The 20,411-nt window shown below is 43.7% G+C and overlaps 1 protein-coding gene across 2 annotated transcripts in view; it reads right to left on the reverse strand.

Moving 5' to 3' along the window:
• Positions 1-18,709, reverse strand: part of TFAP2D (transcription factor AP-2 delta) — a 58,618-nt gene extending 39,909 nt beyond the window's left edge. The window contains exons 1-5 of one of the 2 annotated variants that reach the window (XM_019457386.2): positions 18,511-18,709; positions 16,987-17,484; positions 13,323-13,383; positions 3,102-3,267; positions 2,825-2,943 (exon numbers count right to left, since the gene is read on the reverse strand). In XM_019457386.2, the coding sequence (XP_019312931.1) occupies positions 2,825-2,943; positions 3,102-3,267; positions 13,323-13,383; positions 16,987-17,484; positions 18,511-18,549 (883 nt within the window). In that variant the 5' untranslated portion in view covers positions 18,550-18,709. Of the gene's footprint in view, positions 1-2,824; positions 2,944-3,101; positions 3,268-13,322; positions 13,384-16,986; positions 17,681-18,510 lie in introns of those variants that run through there. The other variant, XM_053904807.1, reaches the window with a different exon arrangement.
• Positions 18,710-20,411: the final 1,702 nt, after the last annotated feature.

Genomic DNA, 20,411 nt, shown 5'->3' on the forward strand with positions numbered 1-20,411 from the left:
ATTTTTAAATGTTTATTTATTTATTTTGAGAAAGAGAGAGAGAGAGATAAAAAGAGAGAGAGAGAGAGAGAGAGAGAGAGAGAGAGAGAGAGAGAGAGAATGCATAAGCCAGGGAGGGGCAGTGGGAGAGGGAGAGAGAATCTTAAACAGGCTCCATGCTCACTGTGAAGCCTGATGCAGGGCTTAATCCTACAACCCTGAGGTCATGACCTGAGTAAAAATCAAGAGTTGGCCATGCAACTGACTGAGCCACCAGGCGCCCCTAACTTGTAATTTTTTTAAACTGTGGGTCATGACTCATGATCCAGCATGAGTCCTGAAGTAAATTCAGTAGGTCTATAATCAGCATTTAAAAAGAACACAAAAATAGGGAGTAGAATAAAAATCAGAGAACACATGGTAATGAAACTTCTAGTGTGTGTGTGTGTGTGTGTGTGTGTGTGAAAGAAAGAGAGAGAGAGAGAAAGGGGAAGTGTGCATATGTAGTTTGTGGGTTATAATATGTGAGGGGTTGAGGGATATAAAACGTCCCTTTGCCTCTAAATACCTTTTCCTCAGTTCCATCACAGTGCCTGGAATTCAACAATAAAAGATTTATTTCTCTACAGCACAAAGATTTGGGGGATTTCAAAAGCAGCCAATTAAAGTATCTGGAAAGAATAAAATCTTATGTTTCATCAGCCAAGGCTGATGTGACTCCTCCATGAACACAAACCAAATGAATAGAACACAGTTAGATACTCCTATGGTAGGACAGTATGTTGAAAGAGTAGATGGCAAAACCACAAAGATCATCCTAGGAGTTCACATATTTAACCTGCAATCCTTCTGTTAGTACCGTTGACGATTCCCACACAGAATACTTCAGTGGTTGGCCACCATAAAAAGCAGTAAGAAAAATTGTGAATATACCCTTTTATGTATGGCTCTTCAGTTCAAATTAGCCAGTATATTCACAGACACCACAGGAAAAGGTGTCTTTCATAGGGCCTTTAATTTTCACACCAGTTATAAATTTCATGAGCATTCATAGTCAGTCCTTCAAAGAAGTGGAAAGAATCTAAAGAAACATTTAGACCAATGATCCCTTAAGCCTCATTATACATCAGAATCACTGGGGATGTTTAAAAAATATATACGTACCTAGATCATATCCCCAGAGACTGAGTTCTAATTGGTTTAGGGAAGGGGCCCAGACATTTTTTAATAAACCTCCTGAGTTGATTCTCCTGCAGAATTGAGTTTAAGAACTAATCAAGTCCTACCACCCATATGATTCTTTAAAAAATTTTTTTTAATGTTTATTTATTTTTGAGAGAGAGAGAGACAGAGTGTGAGCTGGGAGGGTCAGAGAGAGAGGGAGACACAGAATCCGAGGCAGGCTCCAGGCTCTGTCAGCACAGAGCCCAACATGGGGCTTGAACTCATGAACCATGAGATCATGACCTGAGCCGAAGTTGGATGCCTGACTGAGCCACCCAGGTGCCCACACTCATATGACTCTTGAATCCACTTCATTATATTCTGAACAAGTGTTTTGTTCTATTACTAAATAGCTATAATTACAATTATCTTCTTACTTAAATTGAGCAGCAATCTGTCTCCCTTTAGAATCAACCCATTAGTCATTTTTTTTCTACTTTGTCCTTTTCCCAGTACCCTCAACCCATATGTGTAGATGACAGGTCAACCTCCTCTATGATATGTCAGTTCTCAGTAACAGCACACCCAAGCAAACACATCACAAAACACAGAACATAGTAACAGTAACACTTACTAAATGTTGGTGACCAATAATATTATTGTTGTTGTTATCATTATCACAATTAGGGAACAAAGCAAAGGTAACTATTAGTAGCAAAATTAGCCAAGCAATTTTGCTAAAACAAATGTCTAGAACATACTGCTTCACAAAATTGTATGGTAAATGGTATGAAATTATGATCTGGAAAGAGGCAAAATGTTTGTTTTTGTGTTTCCCTTACTTTTCACTTCCTACAGTGCCTTATAAAGAAGAAAGTAACAAGTGCAAGAAAAGTGTCACAGGTATGTTCAGGTGAGTCTTGGTAACAAGGCCTCTTTATTCATATTTAAGACAATAGCATTTGACATTCAAAAGCTCTCCCACAAAGTTAAAAATAAGTCTCTAGTAATACCTCTTCTTAAAAGAAGTTTGAATAAGAATATGTAATTTTGTCCTTAAAGAAGAAACAAAAAGGAAAAGGTAAATTGGAAAACAATAACTTCTGGGAATATATTTTTACTTCTGTCTCTATACCACTGGTTAGCCTTAACCCTTCTGTAACTCATTTTATCCACCCATAAAGCCATGGAACTTCGCTGTACTTTAAGAGATGTCTACTAGGATTAATACAATATGCTCTCAGGCTTGGTATCATGTCTCAACTCCTGTGAACCCTCTATAAAGGATTACTATTTATCCTGTAGATCATGTTGCACTGAATTATAATGAGGTAAGCCAGATTTATCTGAGCTCTAAAATAAACAATAATAAAAATGACAATAGCACAGCCCGTTTTTTTGTTGCTGTTACTTAGGAAGTACCAGTGAAATACTTAAATCTTGCATTGTCTTCTGTATTTTTGCCAAGATCAGTAAATTAAACAACATTTTATGAATTACCTAAGCCTTATGTTGTCTAATTTAATCATGTATGTCATGATTAATTGGGAAATTCACCTGTAACTGTTAACTGTCTTGCTTAATACTATAGACAAAACATGAAACAGCATAATCTAACAAACCTGAGTTCCAGAGGATTGCTAACTTCCCATCATTACTTTGCAGAGCTGAAAAATCATACCTTCAACTAAGGAAGTAAGGAGGGTAACATTGGCTGCTTTCCGTCTTCCTGCTGGTAAATTCAGGCCAAGCCTATCCAGTTTCTCTCTCAGGCAGCGACCCCCATTCTTGGATTTTGCTCTGTCCAGAAACAAATAAAAACTAGGTTTTGAAAGTTCACATTCTGAGGGAAATGATGAGGCGATTTGACCAGATGGGGAATTCAACATGAGATAGGAGGTCTACGGACTGAGGGTTGAGGAATATGGTATCAGTACAGCCAGAAAACAATGTCTTACCTTCTCAAAATGCCTCCCAACAGTGAAGCATTGAGGCATTCGGGTGGTGAGAGGCGCCTCTTCACCTCAGCAATGGTCACCTTGTATTTGGAAGTTGAACTGAGAAGGGACAAACGGCCAGGGACAGAGCAAAACAAGTCTGTGGGGTTGACCACACAGGTGCCACCTTGGGGGGGGGGGAAGTATATCACATATTAGTGACAGTGAGAGGAGATCATTGAAAGACAGTTAATATCAAGCCACTACTTGGGATTTGGGAATACATGGCAACAATTGCTCCCATACATACACCACCAGGATCATCTCAGAAAGCTGCTCTGAAGATGTCCTTTCAAATAACAAGGCTTCATCTTTCAAATATCATACAGTACATGTTTGTGGGGGCACTATTTTTTAATTTTAACAAAAACCAGCATTCTATAGAGTGTTTACTGGCCCACCAGTGCTAACGTTGACATCATACACACCAAGAAACACTTCAATTAATAGAAAAACCCCAAATCCATCAGTGAACCCCACAGAGGGTATGTATTGTTTTTCCATGGCTCTGTGTATGTGTGTGCATAGATGTGCACATACATACAATGGATGGATATATTTTGTCTGTGACTTGTTATATAGACAAAAGTTTGAAAGCTCTTTTCTAAATTATTTGAAAACTTCCTTCTCTTTTCCCTCATCCACCTGCCAACTATAGGTACTTGAGTCACTCAGTTCCCAGGTACCACCAAAAATAATTTTCTTATTGTCATAAACTTTCAACTCATGTCGGGGGATGATAGGTCACAGCCCTCTACCATATGTCAGCTGTCAGGATTGGCACACACAGTCAAATACAGTGCAAGACTTAGAATATAGTAACAGTCACATTAAATGTTGGTGGCCAATAATATTGTTTTTGTTGTTGTTATCATTATTACTATTAGAGAACAAAGCAAAGATAACTGCTGATGGCAAAATCACCAAAGCAATCTTGCCATGCTGGGGCTCCTGGGGCAGAAGACTTTGTCTCCAAGCTCCAGAAAGACCCTTGAACTTTGCTCTCCTCCAGGACACCAGAGTACATTCCCCAACCTCAGGCACCTGAAGTAGACTTGAGGACCCAAGATGGTCATCGCTGAGGAGAGTTTCCCTCTGCCCAATCCTCCCTTACGGCAAAAATCCTGAGCTAATATCCATATTACTAACACTGTGCTAAATAGCATTGGGGTCCAAGGCTGCCTCCTTGTGCTTTGAGCAATCTGAGGACATAGTTTTTAAGGTTCACTGGCAAATTCAAATTCAAGCTTTGCTTTCCTGAGCATACATTTGATTTCTTCAGCTATGGGAGATCTTAAGACTCATCTCCCCAAAAGTCAAGCTCTATGAGAGAAAAGAGAAAGAAGTAGGTGGAAGAAGACAAACAGGCAGGGGAGCATTATCCAAAATCTTCCTACTTGAAGGGTGTTCCTCAACTGGCATCACTGGCATCTCCTAGGGGCTTGTTAGAAATGCACACTCTCAGGCCCAACTCCAGACCTTCTGAGTCAGAATCTGCATTTTAACAAGATCCTCAGGTGGCTAACGTGCATGTTAAGGCTTGAGAAGACCTGGTCTAGGACTCACCATTTGCCTCCTACATAGGTCCTCACCTCCTTTACTAAGCTGCTCAGGTGAAATGCTGTGTTGCTAGAGTCTCTGGCATTCAGATTTGGGTGTGTTCTCTGAGCACAGTGGCTAAGGAACCTGGGAGGATGTTTAAAAAGGCAAAGGGGTCCTGGACCTGGGTGCAAAGAACAAGTTAACTTTACCCTACTCATAAAGTGTTTCTACCCTTGTACTACCTGGAATTCTTCCTGGTTGTCTTATTGTCATCCAAGCTTCCCCTGAGAGTACTGGGATCAATGTCTTTCTCCTTAAGCATTCTGAGGCTGGTGATCATTCTTAATGACCCCCCCAAACAGAAGACAGGATATTGAGAATATTAAAGTAGCCAGACCTCTCCAGACTTGGAAATGAGTCCTGTATGCTTGGCTAAATTTCCAACTCTAGTGCCTGGAAGCTGGCCCTTAGTTTGAAATCTGAGACATCACAGTCTTAACTGTCAAATTGAAATCCTTTTCCTGGGGGCACCTGGGTGACTCAGTCAATTAAGCATCCAACTCTTGATTTCTGCTCAGGTCAGGATCTCATGGTTGTGACATTGAGCCCCATGTTGGGCTCCACTCTGATAGCTCGGAACCTGCTTGGGATTCTCTCTCTCTCTCTCTCTCTCTCTCTCTCTCTCTCTCTCTGCCCCTCCCCATAGCATGCTCTCTCTCTCTCAAAATGCATACATACATATATACACACAAAGTCCTTTTCCTGGCATTAACCTTGTGGTCAACATTGTGGAAATCATGCAAATGCTTGCCTCAGGAGCTCGAAACACAAACTCACCTGTGCTTCCCCACCTTGCATTGTCATAGAGAATTTTATTTTATTTATTTTTTAAATATTTCATTTTTAAGTAGTCTCTACACCCAATGCAGGGCTCGAACTCATAACCCTGAGATAAAGAGTTGATTGCTCTGCTGACTGAGCCAGCCAGCTGTCCCTGTCATAGAGAATTTTTAAAACTAATCATCATCATCATCATTTTCCCCAGATTTGGGGTCCCAAAACTACCATCATCCTTTCATTGATGCTGTCTCCTTTTATATCTATAGATGCAAAATGCATTTTACAAACAAACTCTTAAGTGACTTCTCAAATGTTGAGATGAACAGGATATCAATGAAGCTGGCTTTTAGCATCATACTGTGAGAATCAGGATCCCCAAAAGTTTAGAATTTAGGCCATTATGAGGTCATCCAAAGCAAAAAATATTAAGAAATCATAATATCTACATTCAAAATTCACAGAGCTCTCTCCCAAAAATAGGCCTCCACCCATGGTCATGGAATCATAAGTAAATTTACATTCTTACATAAACTCCCTCCTCTTGTAAAATAGCCAATACACAACTGAGGACACAAGGAATCTCACCCAATAGGTCTCAAGTCAATTATGAGAGAAGAGTGTTTGTGCATGTGTTACTTTCCCAGCCGGTCAAGGGAAAAGAAGGACAAAATTTTAGACCTTTCCTATCTTTACTAGTCTACAGTGGGTTAGAAACCTATTTTAGGGAGATGCAGAAGACTCTAAAAGATTGTTTAAAAAAAAAGTTAAATCAGCCTTTCTCCACTTGGAAAATCACCCCCTTTCAGCAAAATGAACCCCATGCACTGAAAGCCAGCTGCTCCCAGAGAAGTCACTAGATCTGCTATGTGGCCAAGTGCTATCTTCCTGGGCTCTGGGTCTTTCTCTCCTGCATCCAGCCCAGGTTGGGCTTCTGGCTTATGCTCAAATAAGCATTTATTAGGTAAGTTACACAGGCTGCATATTAAGAGTATTCTTTATGCACACACAAACTGCCTGGAGGATTTATTTTGTATTCAGGATTAGCCATCAACTCTAGAGTCTTTTATTTTTTATGTCACAGCATCTTTAAAGGGAATTTCTGTTGCTTTGATAGTTGGCATTGCTGCAGCCTTGGGGAACTCTCTTGTCCTGGCTAAAGATTTGGCAACTTGTAGAGTTTACAGCAGCATGGGGAACCTGCTATCTTTCTTCCCAGTGGTTTATTTGGGGAGGGGGGAGGAAGAAAAGGGTGATAGGTCAACATAACAGATGTTTGCATTTAGAATGAAGAACCAAGGAGGTGGGGTTTCATTCTGGAGATCCAGACTACAGACAGCAATGATGAGATTTCAGAGGAAAGTCATGAGAGTCAACCATACCAAGCCATTTACAGTATTCATCCCCAGTATTACCAGTTGAAGTTCCTCATGGTGCCTGTGTTGCATGTCAGCTCTTATTGAAATGATGTAACATTCATTCTAGATCCAGCACTCCAGTTAGAGGTGTCTCTGGTGCCACAACCAAGGTATTCATGCAGAACTTCTCTAGAGTACATCTCTTTTCCATTCATAGTGCACAGAAGCAATACTTCCATGGAGGGCACTATTTTTAAAATTGAAATTTGGAGATGGGGCTTCCTATTTCCAGTGATGCTCAAACTCAGATCTGTAGCTATAGAAACAGCATAAGAAATCAGGGACTATCTATTTAAGGTCACTTGTCTAGAACATGACTATCATAAAAGGGATAACTTTGCCACAGCTACAGGGAAGTCAGCCAAAGAATTACTGTGCTGGGGACAAAACCAGGCATGAGACACACAGACACAGATTCTTCGGCTGCCAGACCTTGTTAGATCCCATGAGGCAAGAAGAAAAATGGGGTTGGGCTGCGCCATTCCTGGTATGCCTGGAGACCTCTGGCCCCGTGTGTGCAAGCACCGCGTGGGGGGAGTGGAAAAAGTACGGGGCTGCAAGTAAGAAGTTGGCCAACTAGCCACCCATGCAACCTTAGATGAGTAACAACTCTGGGCCTTGATCTGTCCATCTGAAAAATGGGGATGTTCACGCCTGCTCAACTTATTTCCCCAGCTCGTCAGGAGGTGCAACAGGAAATGGATGCACATGTGCTCCACAACCTAAGTAAAGCCCACCCAACTCCACCACTGTGTCGAGCAACTACCGCGTCTCAGGGCGCTACCTGTGCAGCACAAGACCCCCACCCACCTTTTGCCGGGCTATGGGAGAGAAAGGCTGAGGTCTGAATGCGCTTTTTCCCTTCTCATCCAAGGCAATTAGGGCAGAGGAAACAGCCTCGGCAGTCTCCAAGGAACTGTGGCTCTCCTGGAGCCCCCAAAGCTGCCTCTAAGCCACGCGCCCCCTCTGGGTGCCTTCCTCTCTAAGAACAGAGCTGCTGATGGCTAGAGGCCCTGTGCGCTCTCCAGGTGCGATCAATACTTCCTGGCTGGCTTCTGGGCGCGGGGCCCCTGCGCTCAGCCTCTCCAAAGCCGCAGCGCCGCCCCATTCCCTGCCGCTTCGGTGTTGACATAATTAGACCAAATCTTGAGAGCAAAATAAATGTTCTGTTCGCCTTACAGCCAAACAGATGTTTACAATTCAAATGAAAGAAATACAAACGGCAGGGATTTTTTTTCTCCCCTTCTTCATCTCCAGTGATCGCTCGTTTTTTCTGACACATTAAAAATGTGTAAGCGATTATAGGAGTTTCCTGTCCCTGTTTGTTCTGCGGGTGCATTTCTGCGAGGTGCGCGTGGAAGCTGGGTGGGGTAGGATCATTCTCGGCTGCTTCCTCTCTAGCCCCTCGCCCTTCTCAATCCCAAATCCCTGGTGTAATACCCTCCTCGCTCCTCTCCTCCCACAGCAGATATTAATTGTAATCAAACGGCAAAGGGATAGTGGTTTAATTGCAATCAAATAGGCCTCAGATGAGGCATCAGCTGCTAACTGCCCTATTTCAGGGAAGGATATACCCTTGCAGGTATAAATGGATTACCAGGTTTGAAAGCGCTTCTTCCCGTGCAGATTCGAGGCAGAACAAAAGAAAGGGATGTCTGAGCGGGGAGACCTAGTGGTTTAATGTGGCTGTGTGTGTGTGTGTGTGTGTGTGTGTGAGAGAGAGAGAGAGAGAGAGAGAGAGACGGAAAGAGAGAGAGAGAGAGAGAATTAATCCCCATTTCCCAATGCAGGGAGTGCTCTGGCTTTTGGTGATTTTCAAAGCAATAAAGAAATTAGAGAGAAGACAGTAGGCTATGGAAAAAGATCTCCCCTTGCCAGCAAAAAAAGATTTCCAAGAAACCATGCCTATAGACCCTTTACTATATGAGTTTTAGACTTCATATAAAGGAGACTGGATTTCGACTCTCCAGCGTCTGTATTTGGGGACTAAAGAGGCAGGCAAGGCTCCAGGTGTGTTTCTGGCTCTGTTTTCAAAATGGATGAGCTATAGAGATGAGTTTGGGCAATTCTCATAAAGAGAGATTCTGGGGGTTCTGACAAAAGAGAAGCAAGGCTTTCCACCCCACTCCAATCTTAACGCGTTCTGGGAGCTGCTGAAAGAGCCGTTGGCTCTTCCAAAGTCGAGTTCCAAAGCTCAGGGCTCTCACAAAACTGAAGGAGCAGAAGCAGCTCATCCTCCTGGCCCAGGCAGACTGTAGGCAGCCAGGTGGTGGGGGGGCGAGGGGGCTGTAGAAGGGGACAGCAGGCAGGTTCATCTACCCCATTATTGGCAGGCTGGATGATTGATGCTAAACTCCATTTCACAGAAGCATTTTTAAAAAATTAAATCAGATCTGACAATGTTTGTACCACAGCGTAACTGCCTCCTCCTTGGCGTGCCAGTCACCTCTAAGCGATCTGACAAACTCCAGCTCTCTTAAAACGTGCAGAGTTCAGATCATATTAATTCCCCAAAAATGTTTTGATTCAAAGTAGTTTGTATTTTGTGTAGCCACGGGCAATCCAGAGAGCGCTCCTGCCTGCCCGTGGCCTGGTCCGCTCCCTCTCCGCGTGGCCCAGAGGCTATGGCGGTATTTAAGCGTCTGAAATTAGCCTGGGGCTGCAAGGCAGAGTGATCACAAAGCGAAACAAGGGCGCTTCCCCCTCTTCACTTTTTTTCATTTTTTTCTTTCTTCCTTTTTTTTTTTTTTTTTTTTTTGAGTTTGCCATCCTGATTTCTCAAAAAAGACCAGGGCCAAAATGTCACTTTCCACCCAAATATGGGAAAGCTGGGTCTTCTCATCTCCCCTCCATCCTCTTCTCAAGGCCATAGCCCCCTACCCAATTGAACCCCTAACCCCTCAACTCCAATCTGGATCCACTCATTATTAGCATCATCATCATAGTCGTCGTCATCATCAACATTGTTCTCCTACTATTAAATTCTCAGAGCAAGAAATGAAAGGGACCAGCACCTGACAAAGGGGAGGGGGCCATGAGGGAGCCTCAGAAGATTCTTGGGGAAAAGAAGAGTGGGCTTTCCTTTCTTTTTAATGATTAAAAACACAGACGACTCCTGTAAATAGAAGCCTCATTTCTTCAAGATGCCTTTTGAAACCCAGTATCTGAATATTCAACGAAGGCAAAGCCCCACTCTGTACGTACAACATTAATATGATCTCTGCAGAATTTGCTACTCAGAAATATTAACATATCAAAGCCCAAGCCGGAGGCGAGAGAAGCTATCGATACTCAAGCACAGGGTAAAGTAAAGATTATTGGTTCTGATGGTTGGAGTAGCGGAGCTGCGGGCAAAATCGAGCACACCATTAAGCGAGAGTGAGCGTGCGGGAGCGGCACCTCCGAGGCGGTGGCAAATATTTTATCTAGGTGGTAATTACCTCGTTGGTGCCCCTCTTCCGGGCTTTCTTTGGCTATCCGGCCTTCATTATAGGCAAAAACAATGTAACTACCACTTACTGAAGTGAGTCAGAGAAATGGTATTTTGTTCTTTGCTAATAGAAGTGGCCAAATTTAAAGAACTGAGTGCTCTTCCGTCCTCCAACACACACACACACACACACACACACACACACACACTCACACACACACACACACACACACACACACACACACACACAGCAAACCAGGACAATCTCTCCCTGGTGAACTCATGTGGGGCACTTAGGGATCTTTCTTCTAGAAGAGCACTTAGGAGTCTTTGGAAATGAAATCTGTTTTGTTCCTCCCACAGTAAATTCTGGAAATTGTCAGAAATGTAAGTTTATCAGAGAACTTAGCAGGGGAGGAAAAATGGCAAAAAGTTGTGCTTTTCAAGAAATCATGTTTCCTGTGGAGAGTCACCTCGAAAGTATGGATTAAAAGAGAAACAGGCATTCCTATCTAAACAAAACCATTACAGAATATGGCAGAGTGCTTGACTTAGTGTCCTCCTGATTTATGATGAACAAAGGTGACTTGAGTTGTTTATGTTAAGAATCCAATGCACTACCATGACAACAGAGAGAAGGGGCTTCCTTAACTTTTCTTCAAAAATGGGGAGTCCTGAGATTTAGGGCTGTGTGGGATCCAGCACGATGTACACAACCTTTAGGCAAAACTTCCTTGCTATCCATTTGTAAATTGTCATGAACATTGATTGTTTCAGAGTAACACACGCACACAGACACACACTTGGTCTCCTGGGCTCAAACAATTTAACTGGCTTTTCTCTTAAACATGTGGAAATGGAATAAACTCAGCAGCTAAATTCTGAATTCCTTCGCAGGGGTTGAGGGAGGGAGGACTAGGGTTTAGTCACACAATACAGACAGAAACCCCAAGTTACCTCCCCTTCCTCTTTGGAGCCATGCTATTCTCCTAAAAGATCAATATTTGATTTAAAATAGCAGGCTCCACCTGATTTTCAGGTGATACGGAGTGACACCAAATTCTACAACAACAATAAAACATCACCTAAGGAAGACCATTTATGTGCCTGTAATAGGACCGGACCGCAGTTCTCATTTTATAGTTACCCAAGAGCGTTGACCTTTCTTTGGGGCATGCTGCGGGGGTGTCCCTTAAATCTCTCTCCAAAAATTCAACTAATTACACAGCCACCTCCCTTCCAGCTCCCGCCCTCGATCTCAAATAATTCCCACCCTCTGGCAGCTATTGTAAGATCTGATGCAATTTCCAGGCATTTGAGAAGGTGATCTTGGAACAAGTGCGGAACTGAACGCGTCGACCGCAGTAGCGCCAGCCGGACTCTGGGAGGAGCCGGCTCTGGGCGCTAATTAGTGGCGCTGTCCTTCAGCACCACCGACGTCTCCATGCGCCCTCAGTGTTCAGCCTCACCTTTAGTGTGACCGCCCCAACAGACCCAGATCAGCACACCTCACCTGATTCCTCTTTCATCGTGCATTTTTAATCCCTCCCTTCAACAGTATGTGTATTTTATTTCAATTTTTTCTAGTCTGGGCCTATTTCATGTCACTTCAATATGGCTGAATATTAGCCTGGCTGGTAAGCATAATATTGCTCATTTTAAGAACTCCTCATCGAGCAACACTAGTAATTTTTTGAAAAACCTCTATGGGGTGAAACAACAGAGTTGAATGGCTATTTTGCATTTAATGGAAGTTTCAAGTACCCACTATGACAATCGTCAAGTTCCAAAAAAAAAAAAAGCAATCTTTGTTTTCTTTCTTCCTCAATTTAAATGGAATTTCACATTGGACATTGGGTTCTAAAGCCTGCCGTTTAAACATGAAAGAATCCATTGCTTTCTTTGGAAAAGCACTGGAATCTTTCAACAAGCTTTGAAAGAGATGGACAGGGACTGAAGGACATTTATTTGGTGCCATCAGAAGTGACTCAGTCTTTAGCAGTTCAGTTACTAAAGACAACTGTGACCCTGGAGCTGGAATTAGTCCTGGTGAATAGGCCACATCTTATTAATTCGTATGAAGTTGGGATAACAGCTGGTCCCCTTGCCTTGTGTGCTCCTCGGGTTACTCAGCTTGCTGGGAAAATGAGCTTCAGAGGCTCTGGGTACAGTTAAGTGGGGAGGCCAGCAAAATCTGCACTGCCTTGAGGCCCTTAAAATGCCATAGTTCAAAACCTTTTGTCAGAATGGAACATCTGAGATGCAGCCCCCTTCAGTGTCTGAGCCAAAATCAACAGCTCTCAACTCTGGCCTTCCCCCCCCCCCCCCCCACCTTCCGATTCCATGGGTAACTCTGGATTCAGATGTTTTCCTCAACAGATGGGAACAAGAAAGCTTTATCCGGTACAGTTAACACCACCTCCTCCTCCCACCTCCCTTAAAGAAAGAAATGTTCTGGACACTTAGAAAAATAAGGGCAGCTACAATATTGGTGTTTCATTAGCCTTCCCTGAAGCCTCAACGAATCTAGCCTTTCACAGTATCCTTCAAAGCCTCAAGCTAACACCATCACCTCAATCACCCAGGCGGTGGCTGGCACATTTGGGGCTAAAAGAGACCAGAAATTCTGCTTGAGGATGTGGTGATGGGGAAAGGAGGTGTGACAAGGATTTTTTCCCTTTCTTTTCTTTTTTTCTTTTTTCCCCCTTCTAACTTTGATTCTGTCATTGTTCCATGAGAAACAGCAAATCTCTTCTTTTGTAGGTCTTTTGGGAAGAGGCTAGATCCAAGCCTCAATGGAGGAAGGGACTATGCCTGTGTTGGACAAAAGTAATTGACCAAGAGTAATTGTTTTCTTAATCATCAGACAAGTGTCTGATGGTTACAAGCACCACCAGATCTTCAAAACAAAGTATCAGATGAGAGAAGAATGTTTCATTTTAACATGTCACTTACCTCTTCTTATCACTCCACCTTGACCATTGAGAACAAGCCCACATTGGGCTTCCACGGAGCCCTTAATAAAAGAAAAAGAAATAAAAGCACTCAAATAGATACTAATAGGTGTGAACACATGAGTTAAGTCTTTCAATCTGCCCCATTCCTTGAACCCCCATATCCCAATAACCCTGTAGTAGACATTTAAAAGCAACCATTGAGCTGGAGCAAGTTTGGCAGCACACGTGATTTCAAGGGGGAAAAAAGTGCCAGAAAAACCACAATCTAAAAGTTGTATAAATCTTAAGGTATGCATTTTGCAGCACCATACAATATTGCACTTCAAAGCACCTGAGTGCCTTTCATCTTGGCATAAGGGAATGAGAAGCCCTTTGAGTCCCCATCAAGGCACATAGCATATATACAGACAGTTTCCACGGCACTTTCTGCATGGAGCAAATTACACTGAAAGTGTCAAGTCTGGCACTGTGGGTTTCTTGGGAGCTCAGAGGAGCCATTTCAAGTGCAGGCTTCAAGATATCTGATGTTGGTTCTGCTTTACCACAGAGTAGGAGTATCCTACCCAAAATATGCCTTAGAGAGGAAACACCTTCAGGTTCACTCACTGTAGGTCTTCAGGCTCCTAATGGATTGAGGGATCATTTGAGCTGGGAAGAAGGAAAGGGTTTGCTGATTTTTTATTAAGAAAAATAAAAAATTTCTCTCTCTGTCTTTTTTCTCCTGAGTTGAAATGTGTTAAAGGCTCATTTTCCTTTACAAACAAACGAGGTATTGGACATGAAAGAGGCCTTGAAGGGTGTTAACCTACCCAACAGCCCGTGAAGAGTTAAGTAAATGCGGAGAGAGTCGGTGCATAATAAAAACCCACTTTACAAAACAACCTTTACAGCCCTGGCTCCCTTTCGCTTCCCCATTTTCACCATATTGAGGCAGGCCTGTAAGACCCCCCTTTTCAACCTACTCACGAGCTCTTTCTTATTTTAAATGTTCTGCCTTAAAGTGATTATCAAATCAATATGAAAAAAAAAAACTTGGAGACTGAGCATAAATTAAAGCAGTGATGGGAAAAGGTGTGACAGTTTCCTTTGTTGGCCATAGCAAATCTTTTTAGGGGACTCAAAGATGGAACTGAAGCCACAAGACTGTTTGCATCTGTTAGGCAGACTTAGACCGCCCTCCAAACCATTGGACTTTCACTTAAAATTCTGTGCAGGGAAAAGTATATTTACATTTGTTGCATTTGAAATGAGGCATATGCTGATGAATGTTTTAAAAAGGAAGAAATAAAAGGAGAGAGACGGGTTTCTCCCACACATCCCCTCCCTATTTCTCTTTTTAAAAGTAGCTATTACTTTTTTTCTCTTTCTTTTTCATTCTGCCAACTAAGTCCAGGAGGAGTGGAAGAAAATAACTTGCCAGATTTACAACTTGCTTCATATATATATATATATATATATATATATATATATATGGCATGTATCTACATACATAACAATGATATATGCATATATAGATGTGTCTATAGACATAGATACATAAATATGTCATATATCATACTCCTCAAATTCTTTTAGTATCTTGGAGTATATCCCTCAGTATGAGCAATAAACTGAAAAGAGGAAACCAAGAATATAAAAAAAATATAGAATTAAAAAAAGGTCTCGAAATATCTGAAATGTAGAAGGTAAAGGGCCTTGAAGCTCTCCAAGGGAGTGAACCGCTTTCTCTCCCATTCTCTGGCACACTGTTAAGATGTTTATTTCCTTAGAAGAAACGAATCTTGGTCTCTACACTTAACAAACTTTTCCCCCTCATAAGTAAAACATGTTGTTTGGTCGGATGACATTGCATAAATGACCAGTTGAATGGCACTAAGTCGAAAATTGGATAAACTACGGTGTTCTTTTGCACGGGATTCGCTCTTTGTCTGGTGCTTGCAAATGTTCTAATCCCCTCTTTTGAAAAATGCCCGGCTTTGTGCCTAGCACAGAAAAAAAATTTGTACAGATACAAAAAAATCAGCAGCAGACGCGGCTATTAAAAGGAGTAAATAGGTTTTAGTTGAGCTAAGCATTGAATGGCAGATTTTTTTCCCCTCGAGACATAAGGGGATCCTTGTGAAAAATGTAAAAATGTTCTGAGTGTATAAAATTATTTTGTGTATATAAGTGGAGAAAGTCAAGGTTTATGGAGCCAAATCTCTTTTCTTGTGTGCCGATCTTGCACCTATGGTTCTTTGTTGGGACAGTAAGGGCTTTCACTTTAATTTCAAAATAATCCCTTTGTCGGAGGTAAATGAAGGGAAAAGATTTTCTGTGCGCAACAAGGGATCTCTTACGTCTCCAACTTGTGCTCTTCCCGTATCTTCCCTTTCGTTGTGGAGGCTGTGGAGAAGCTGGCCCCCTTTGTGCGGACTGAAAAAGTAGGGACTCATCTACGGCTCCTCTTTCAGCCAAAAGAAGCTACAAATTCATGTCTTCTAAGTTCTTTTTTAGATATTTGTGGGTTCATTTGCTTGAAATATGGCTGGGGGCATATGTTTGCAAAATTATAAATTCTATTGTTGGCAAAGAATGTGCAAAAATACATTGAGGAAGAAAGTAGGAGACAGATACATCTGATTGATGGCCTCCACAGTATCTGTATTTCTCCCTCCCTCCCTCCCTCTCTTCCTCCCTTCGGTCCTTCTTTCCTCTCTCTTTTTTCCTCTTTCTCTCTTCCCTCCTGTTTCTCCTTTCCTCCCCCCCCCCCTTTTCCCTTCTCTCTTTTCCTTTATTTCTTCATTTCCTTCTTTTTAAGGAGTTGCATCTTATGTAAAAGTTAATAACCTGGTGAGAAAAATAAAGTTTGTGAATTACCCAACTGGGTGGTGGTTGGGGGTGGGGGGAGGGCTCCTTAGAGAGAATTAGGCTCAAGTCCACAACCTCGTAAACGGCGTTGTGCACATTTTTTTCCTTGGGGTAAAATTTTGAGAGTTGCATTTGCGATTCTTTACTTTCCACAGCAATCTAGTATATTCGGGGAAACTTTTGCTAGAGCTCAACAAAGTCGCCAGAACAAACCAGTTCCCCAATTCTTAATAAGTTCCCCATAAGCTCAGTCTGGGATAAACACCTGGCACACGCGGGTAGACCCAGCAAAGCGCAGAGACTGAGGGTGCGATTGGTCATCAACTTATCGGGTCTTATCTGAGTCCTGATGGCTCAACCAGCCACCGCGATCTCCTCCATCCCATCCCCTCAGGGACAGAAATGAGGATTCACAACCGACTTCAGTGCAGACCGACCGAAAGTGGGGGCCCGCAGCTAGCCAGACTCCCGGGCGTCCAGGTGAAATGCCTTGATCCAATGAGAGTGACAGAATGGCACACGCCTCCTCTAATTGTTTTGATAACTTTCCATAAGTGGTGTGTGTGTGTGTGTGTGTGTGTGTGTGTGTGTCAGAGAGAGAGAGAGACGGAGTGACAGAAAAAGGAGAGGAGAGGAGAGGAGAGAGGAGAGGAGAGGAGAGGAGAGGAGAGGAGAGGAGAGGAGAGGAGAGGAGAGGAGAGGCGAGGAGAGGCCGGGCGAGGCGAGACAGCTTACAGTCAGAGCTTTAACGGAGCGGGAGGGGGAGGGCGAGGAGGGGAGGGCGCAGACAAATTCGCTGCATGCTTATTTACCTGCAAGTCGTCTGCTCCCGCGGCGGCCAGCCCCAGGCTGGGCCCTGGCAGGAGTCTTTGATCTGGATGCATTCCATACTGAGAGCCATGGCTCATGAGGGACAGGTCGTGGCGGCGGTAGGCATCGAGGCAGCCCAGCTCCCGCCTCTGCTCGTCCAGGCAGGACGACTTGAGCGCCCGCGCATTGTGCAGGTTAATAAAGTCGGTGGGCTCCCCGTGGTGGATCTGCTGGTAGTACTGTTGAGAGTGGTGGAGCGAGTTCAGAGAGTAGGCGTCGGGGGTGACGGCCGGGTGGCTGTGCTGAAATTCGTAATGGAAGGACTGGTGGTGGAGCGGGGTATACTGGTGGTTAGTGGAGAAGTAGGGGGACGCAAACTCTGTGCCGGTGGTGGAGTAAGTTAAAGGAGAGGAGGAGGAATAGGCGACAGTGGAATTGGCTACGGACTCCAGACAGCCAAGCTGCATCAAACGGTAGCTGTTTGATCCGTCGTGACGTATCTGGAAGGAAGAGGGGGAAAAGGGAGAGCAGAAAAACTTGAGGTTTGTCATTTTGCAACCGAGGCGCCGCTCTCCCGGAGCCAGGAGCTTTCTCTGGCTCTCCAAGGAGAGCGAGCACGCAGGGCTGGGGCCGAGCCGCAACCCCGGCTCAGCGCCTTTGCCAAAGAGCCTTTGCGAGCAGGCGAACTGGGGGTGGGCGGCCTCGTCCTCACAGTCGAGAGGGCGGAAAAAAATCCCCCACCCTATATAGGTGCGGGTGACACCACACACACACGCACACACACACACACACACACACACGCGCGCGCACACACACAGAGCCCCTGCCTAACTTGCACAGGGAGCTGGGCGTCGGGAGCCAGGTTTGCGACTGACTCCGGGGCCACGGGGAGCAGAACCGGAGTCCACACGCACAGAGCGCGGGCCGGCGCCTGGCCGCCGCAGCCAGATCCCAACACCGACATTCCGCGGCTGTCCATGCTGCGATGTTCCGCCAGAGCTGCTCAAAATCATTATCCATATATTTACAAAATCCAGTCTGTGCAAATCGTTCAACTTGCTCATTTCCTTAACCATTTGGGGCAAGGAATCCGACCCCCCTCTTTCTGCTACACTTTCCTAGAATAAGCCCATTCCAAAAGGGGTGCGTTGTTCCCCACCCCCCTTGTCCACCTACCGCCCCCCCCCCACCATCAGTCTCTTTACTTTGCCTTTCTGACTATCCTTTTTCCATCTCTATCTGTTTCTCCTCACCCCCCTTCTTTATTATTAGGATTATGTTTCCCCCCTCATTATGGCAAATGTTTCTTAACGTGGCAGAGAGTTGCCCTTCCTGGCGACAGATGTCATAACGAACTTTCTCCCCTTTCCTTCCTTAACTTCCCCCGAAAGCCAGATTATAATTAAATGTAACGGTCCAATATAGATTAGAGACAGGGAAAGCTGCCACCGCCGCCGCCACCGCCGCAGCCGCTGCCACACACACGCGCGCTCAAAAAAAAAAAAAAAAAAAAAAAGTAATAATACCTCGGCATCGTGGACTAGTCCCGGAAAGGTAGTTGACATGTTGGGTTTCTCCGAAAGCTTACGATGCAATTTCCCCCTCCAAAAAAAGAATCGGGAAAAAAATCCAAACTTCTTGTATTTTCCAATTTTTTTTTAAGGAAAAAAAATGTTCTATAGATAGAGATCTAAATTGTAATGGCTTTGCCCGGATCAGATAGCTCCTTGCCTGGTACCAACTTAAAAACCTGTAGGAACAAAATTTTCCCTCTGCACAAAAGCAGCTCCCTGGAACAGATTTTGTACTTGCTGAGTATTTCTTTGGCTGATGTCGTAGGTCCCTTGGTAATATAGAAGTTTTGAAAATTAAGCATCAGCACTGAGAACTGGGAGGACAATAGGCAGAAGAGATTTATCCCAGGAGACAAGGAATAAATATTGTATCTTCGCCTAATAAGGAACTGGAGGTTCTTTCAACATTTTTATCCATTTTTTCCAACCTTTATCATGCTTTTCTATACCGACCGAGGTGGGGACTCATCTCTACAGAGAGCATTTGCACACATTTTATTGGGAAGATAAAGATCTAGCCTCGATATGTGTATATTAGGGATAGAAATATATATTAATTAAAGCTTCCTTTTACATGAGTAAGTGTTCATTCCTATTGGTTCCACTTTCTAGATGCTGAAAGCTGCTTTTTCCAACAAGCACCCAAATCAATTTCACCCAGATTGGGGTGACTGCCTTTGCCCAAGTGGAAACAATACTGCTCTTTCCATATTTACATCGAATTTGGGTTCTTTTTCCTTTTTTGAAAGGCAACACCCTGCGGTAGCTTACACTTTCAGCAGCTTTTAAAATAAATAGGCACGGTGGACAGCCCCAAGTTTTCATCATAAAGAAATGGTGTAACTGGCAATATATTTAAGAAAAATAAGAGAGAATAAAGACGTGTGACAAGATTCTACATTTAGGTAAAACGTTGTCTTTCACTCCCCAACCCAACCCATTTCCCCCCTCTTTTGTGTTTTCCTTCTTCCCTTTCAGAAACAGGGCTGGTTGGGGGTTGAGGGTAGCAGACCATTTAGCAGTGACACCAGGTATTTGAACACTATTACCCCAAAATAACCCTCAAATGTTTCGAAGTTATATTTTACAGAGAGGACAGGAGGCAGTGCACACCTATCTCTGTCTCTCTGGTGGATTTCTTGACTTTCAAACAGTATTTGAGCTTTACTTCGTTCAAAATTCAGTTTCCTCCACCAGGTGTTCTAGCACTTGGAGGGGCTCGTGGTGGCCACATGCCCGCAATACTGAGGCTTTGCAAGGTCCCCTCTCCAACCCTGTCTATCTCATAAGAACTGGCTGGCCCCATAGACTCATCTCAGAGATAGAAGGGGTAATTTAGTCTTAATTGCCATTTCATTTGGTTAGCTTTTATGTGTTTAAGCTGAGAAGGTGTCTTAATAATAAGCCGCAGGCAAACAGGCATGTGGCTTCTTTTTTTTTTTTTTTTTTTTTTAGGTCGGGGTTTGGGAGGGTTTATTAGGATCTGCTCATGCAGGCTAACTGGGGCTGTCACTCAGCGCTCTTTGCTTTATATAAATGGACAAAGGCACATGACAAGAATTGAAATGCACTGTCTGAAATGGAGATCCGTGATGCTTCAGCCCTGCACAAGGGTCAGCAGCCAACACTTGCTCCCTTTTTCAAGGTGTGCAAGCATCCCCTCCCCCACCCCCAACTTCTTGAAATTCTATATTTTGGTCTAATGAAGTCAGGAGAATGAGAGCCCAATGAAGATGAAAAGAAAGAATGGTCAACTTGATCTTTAAGTAGGAGCGTGTAAGATGAGTGCCCTTGGCACTGAGGGGCTGAATCCCAAAATGCTTGCAGCGGAATCTTTTGTTTGCCAGGACTGA

This window comes from Panthera pardus, unplaced genomic scaffold (genome assembly GCF_024362965.1).
Source record: "Panthera pardus isolate Hobbes unplaced genomic scaffold, ASM2436296v1 HiC_scaffold_17, whole genome shotgun sequence".
NCBI classification, from domain to species: Eukaryota; Metazoa; Chordata; class Mammalia; order Carnivora; family Felidae; genus Panthera; species Panthera pardus.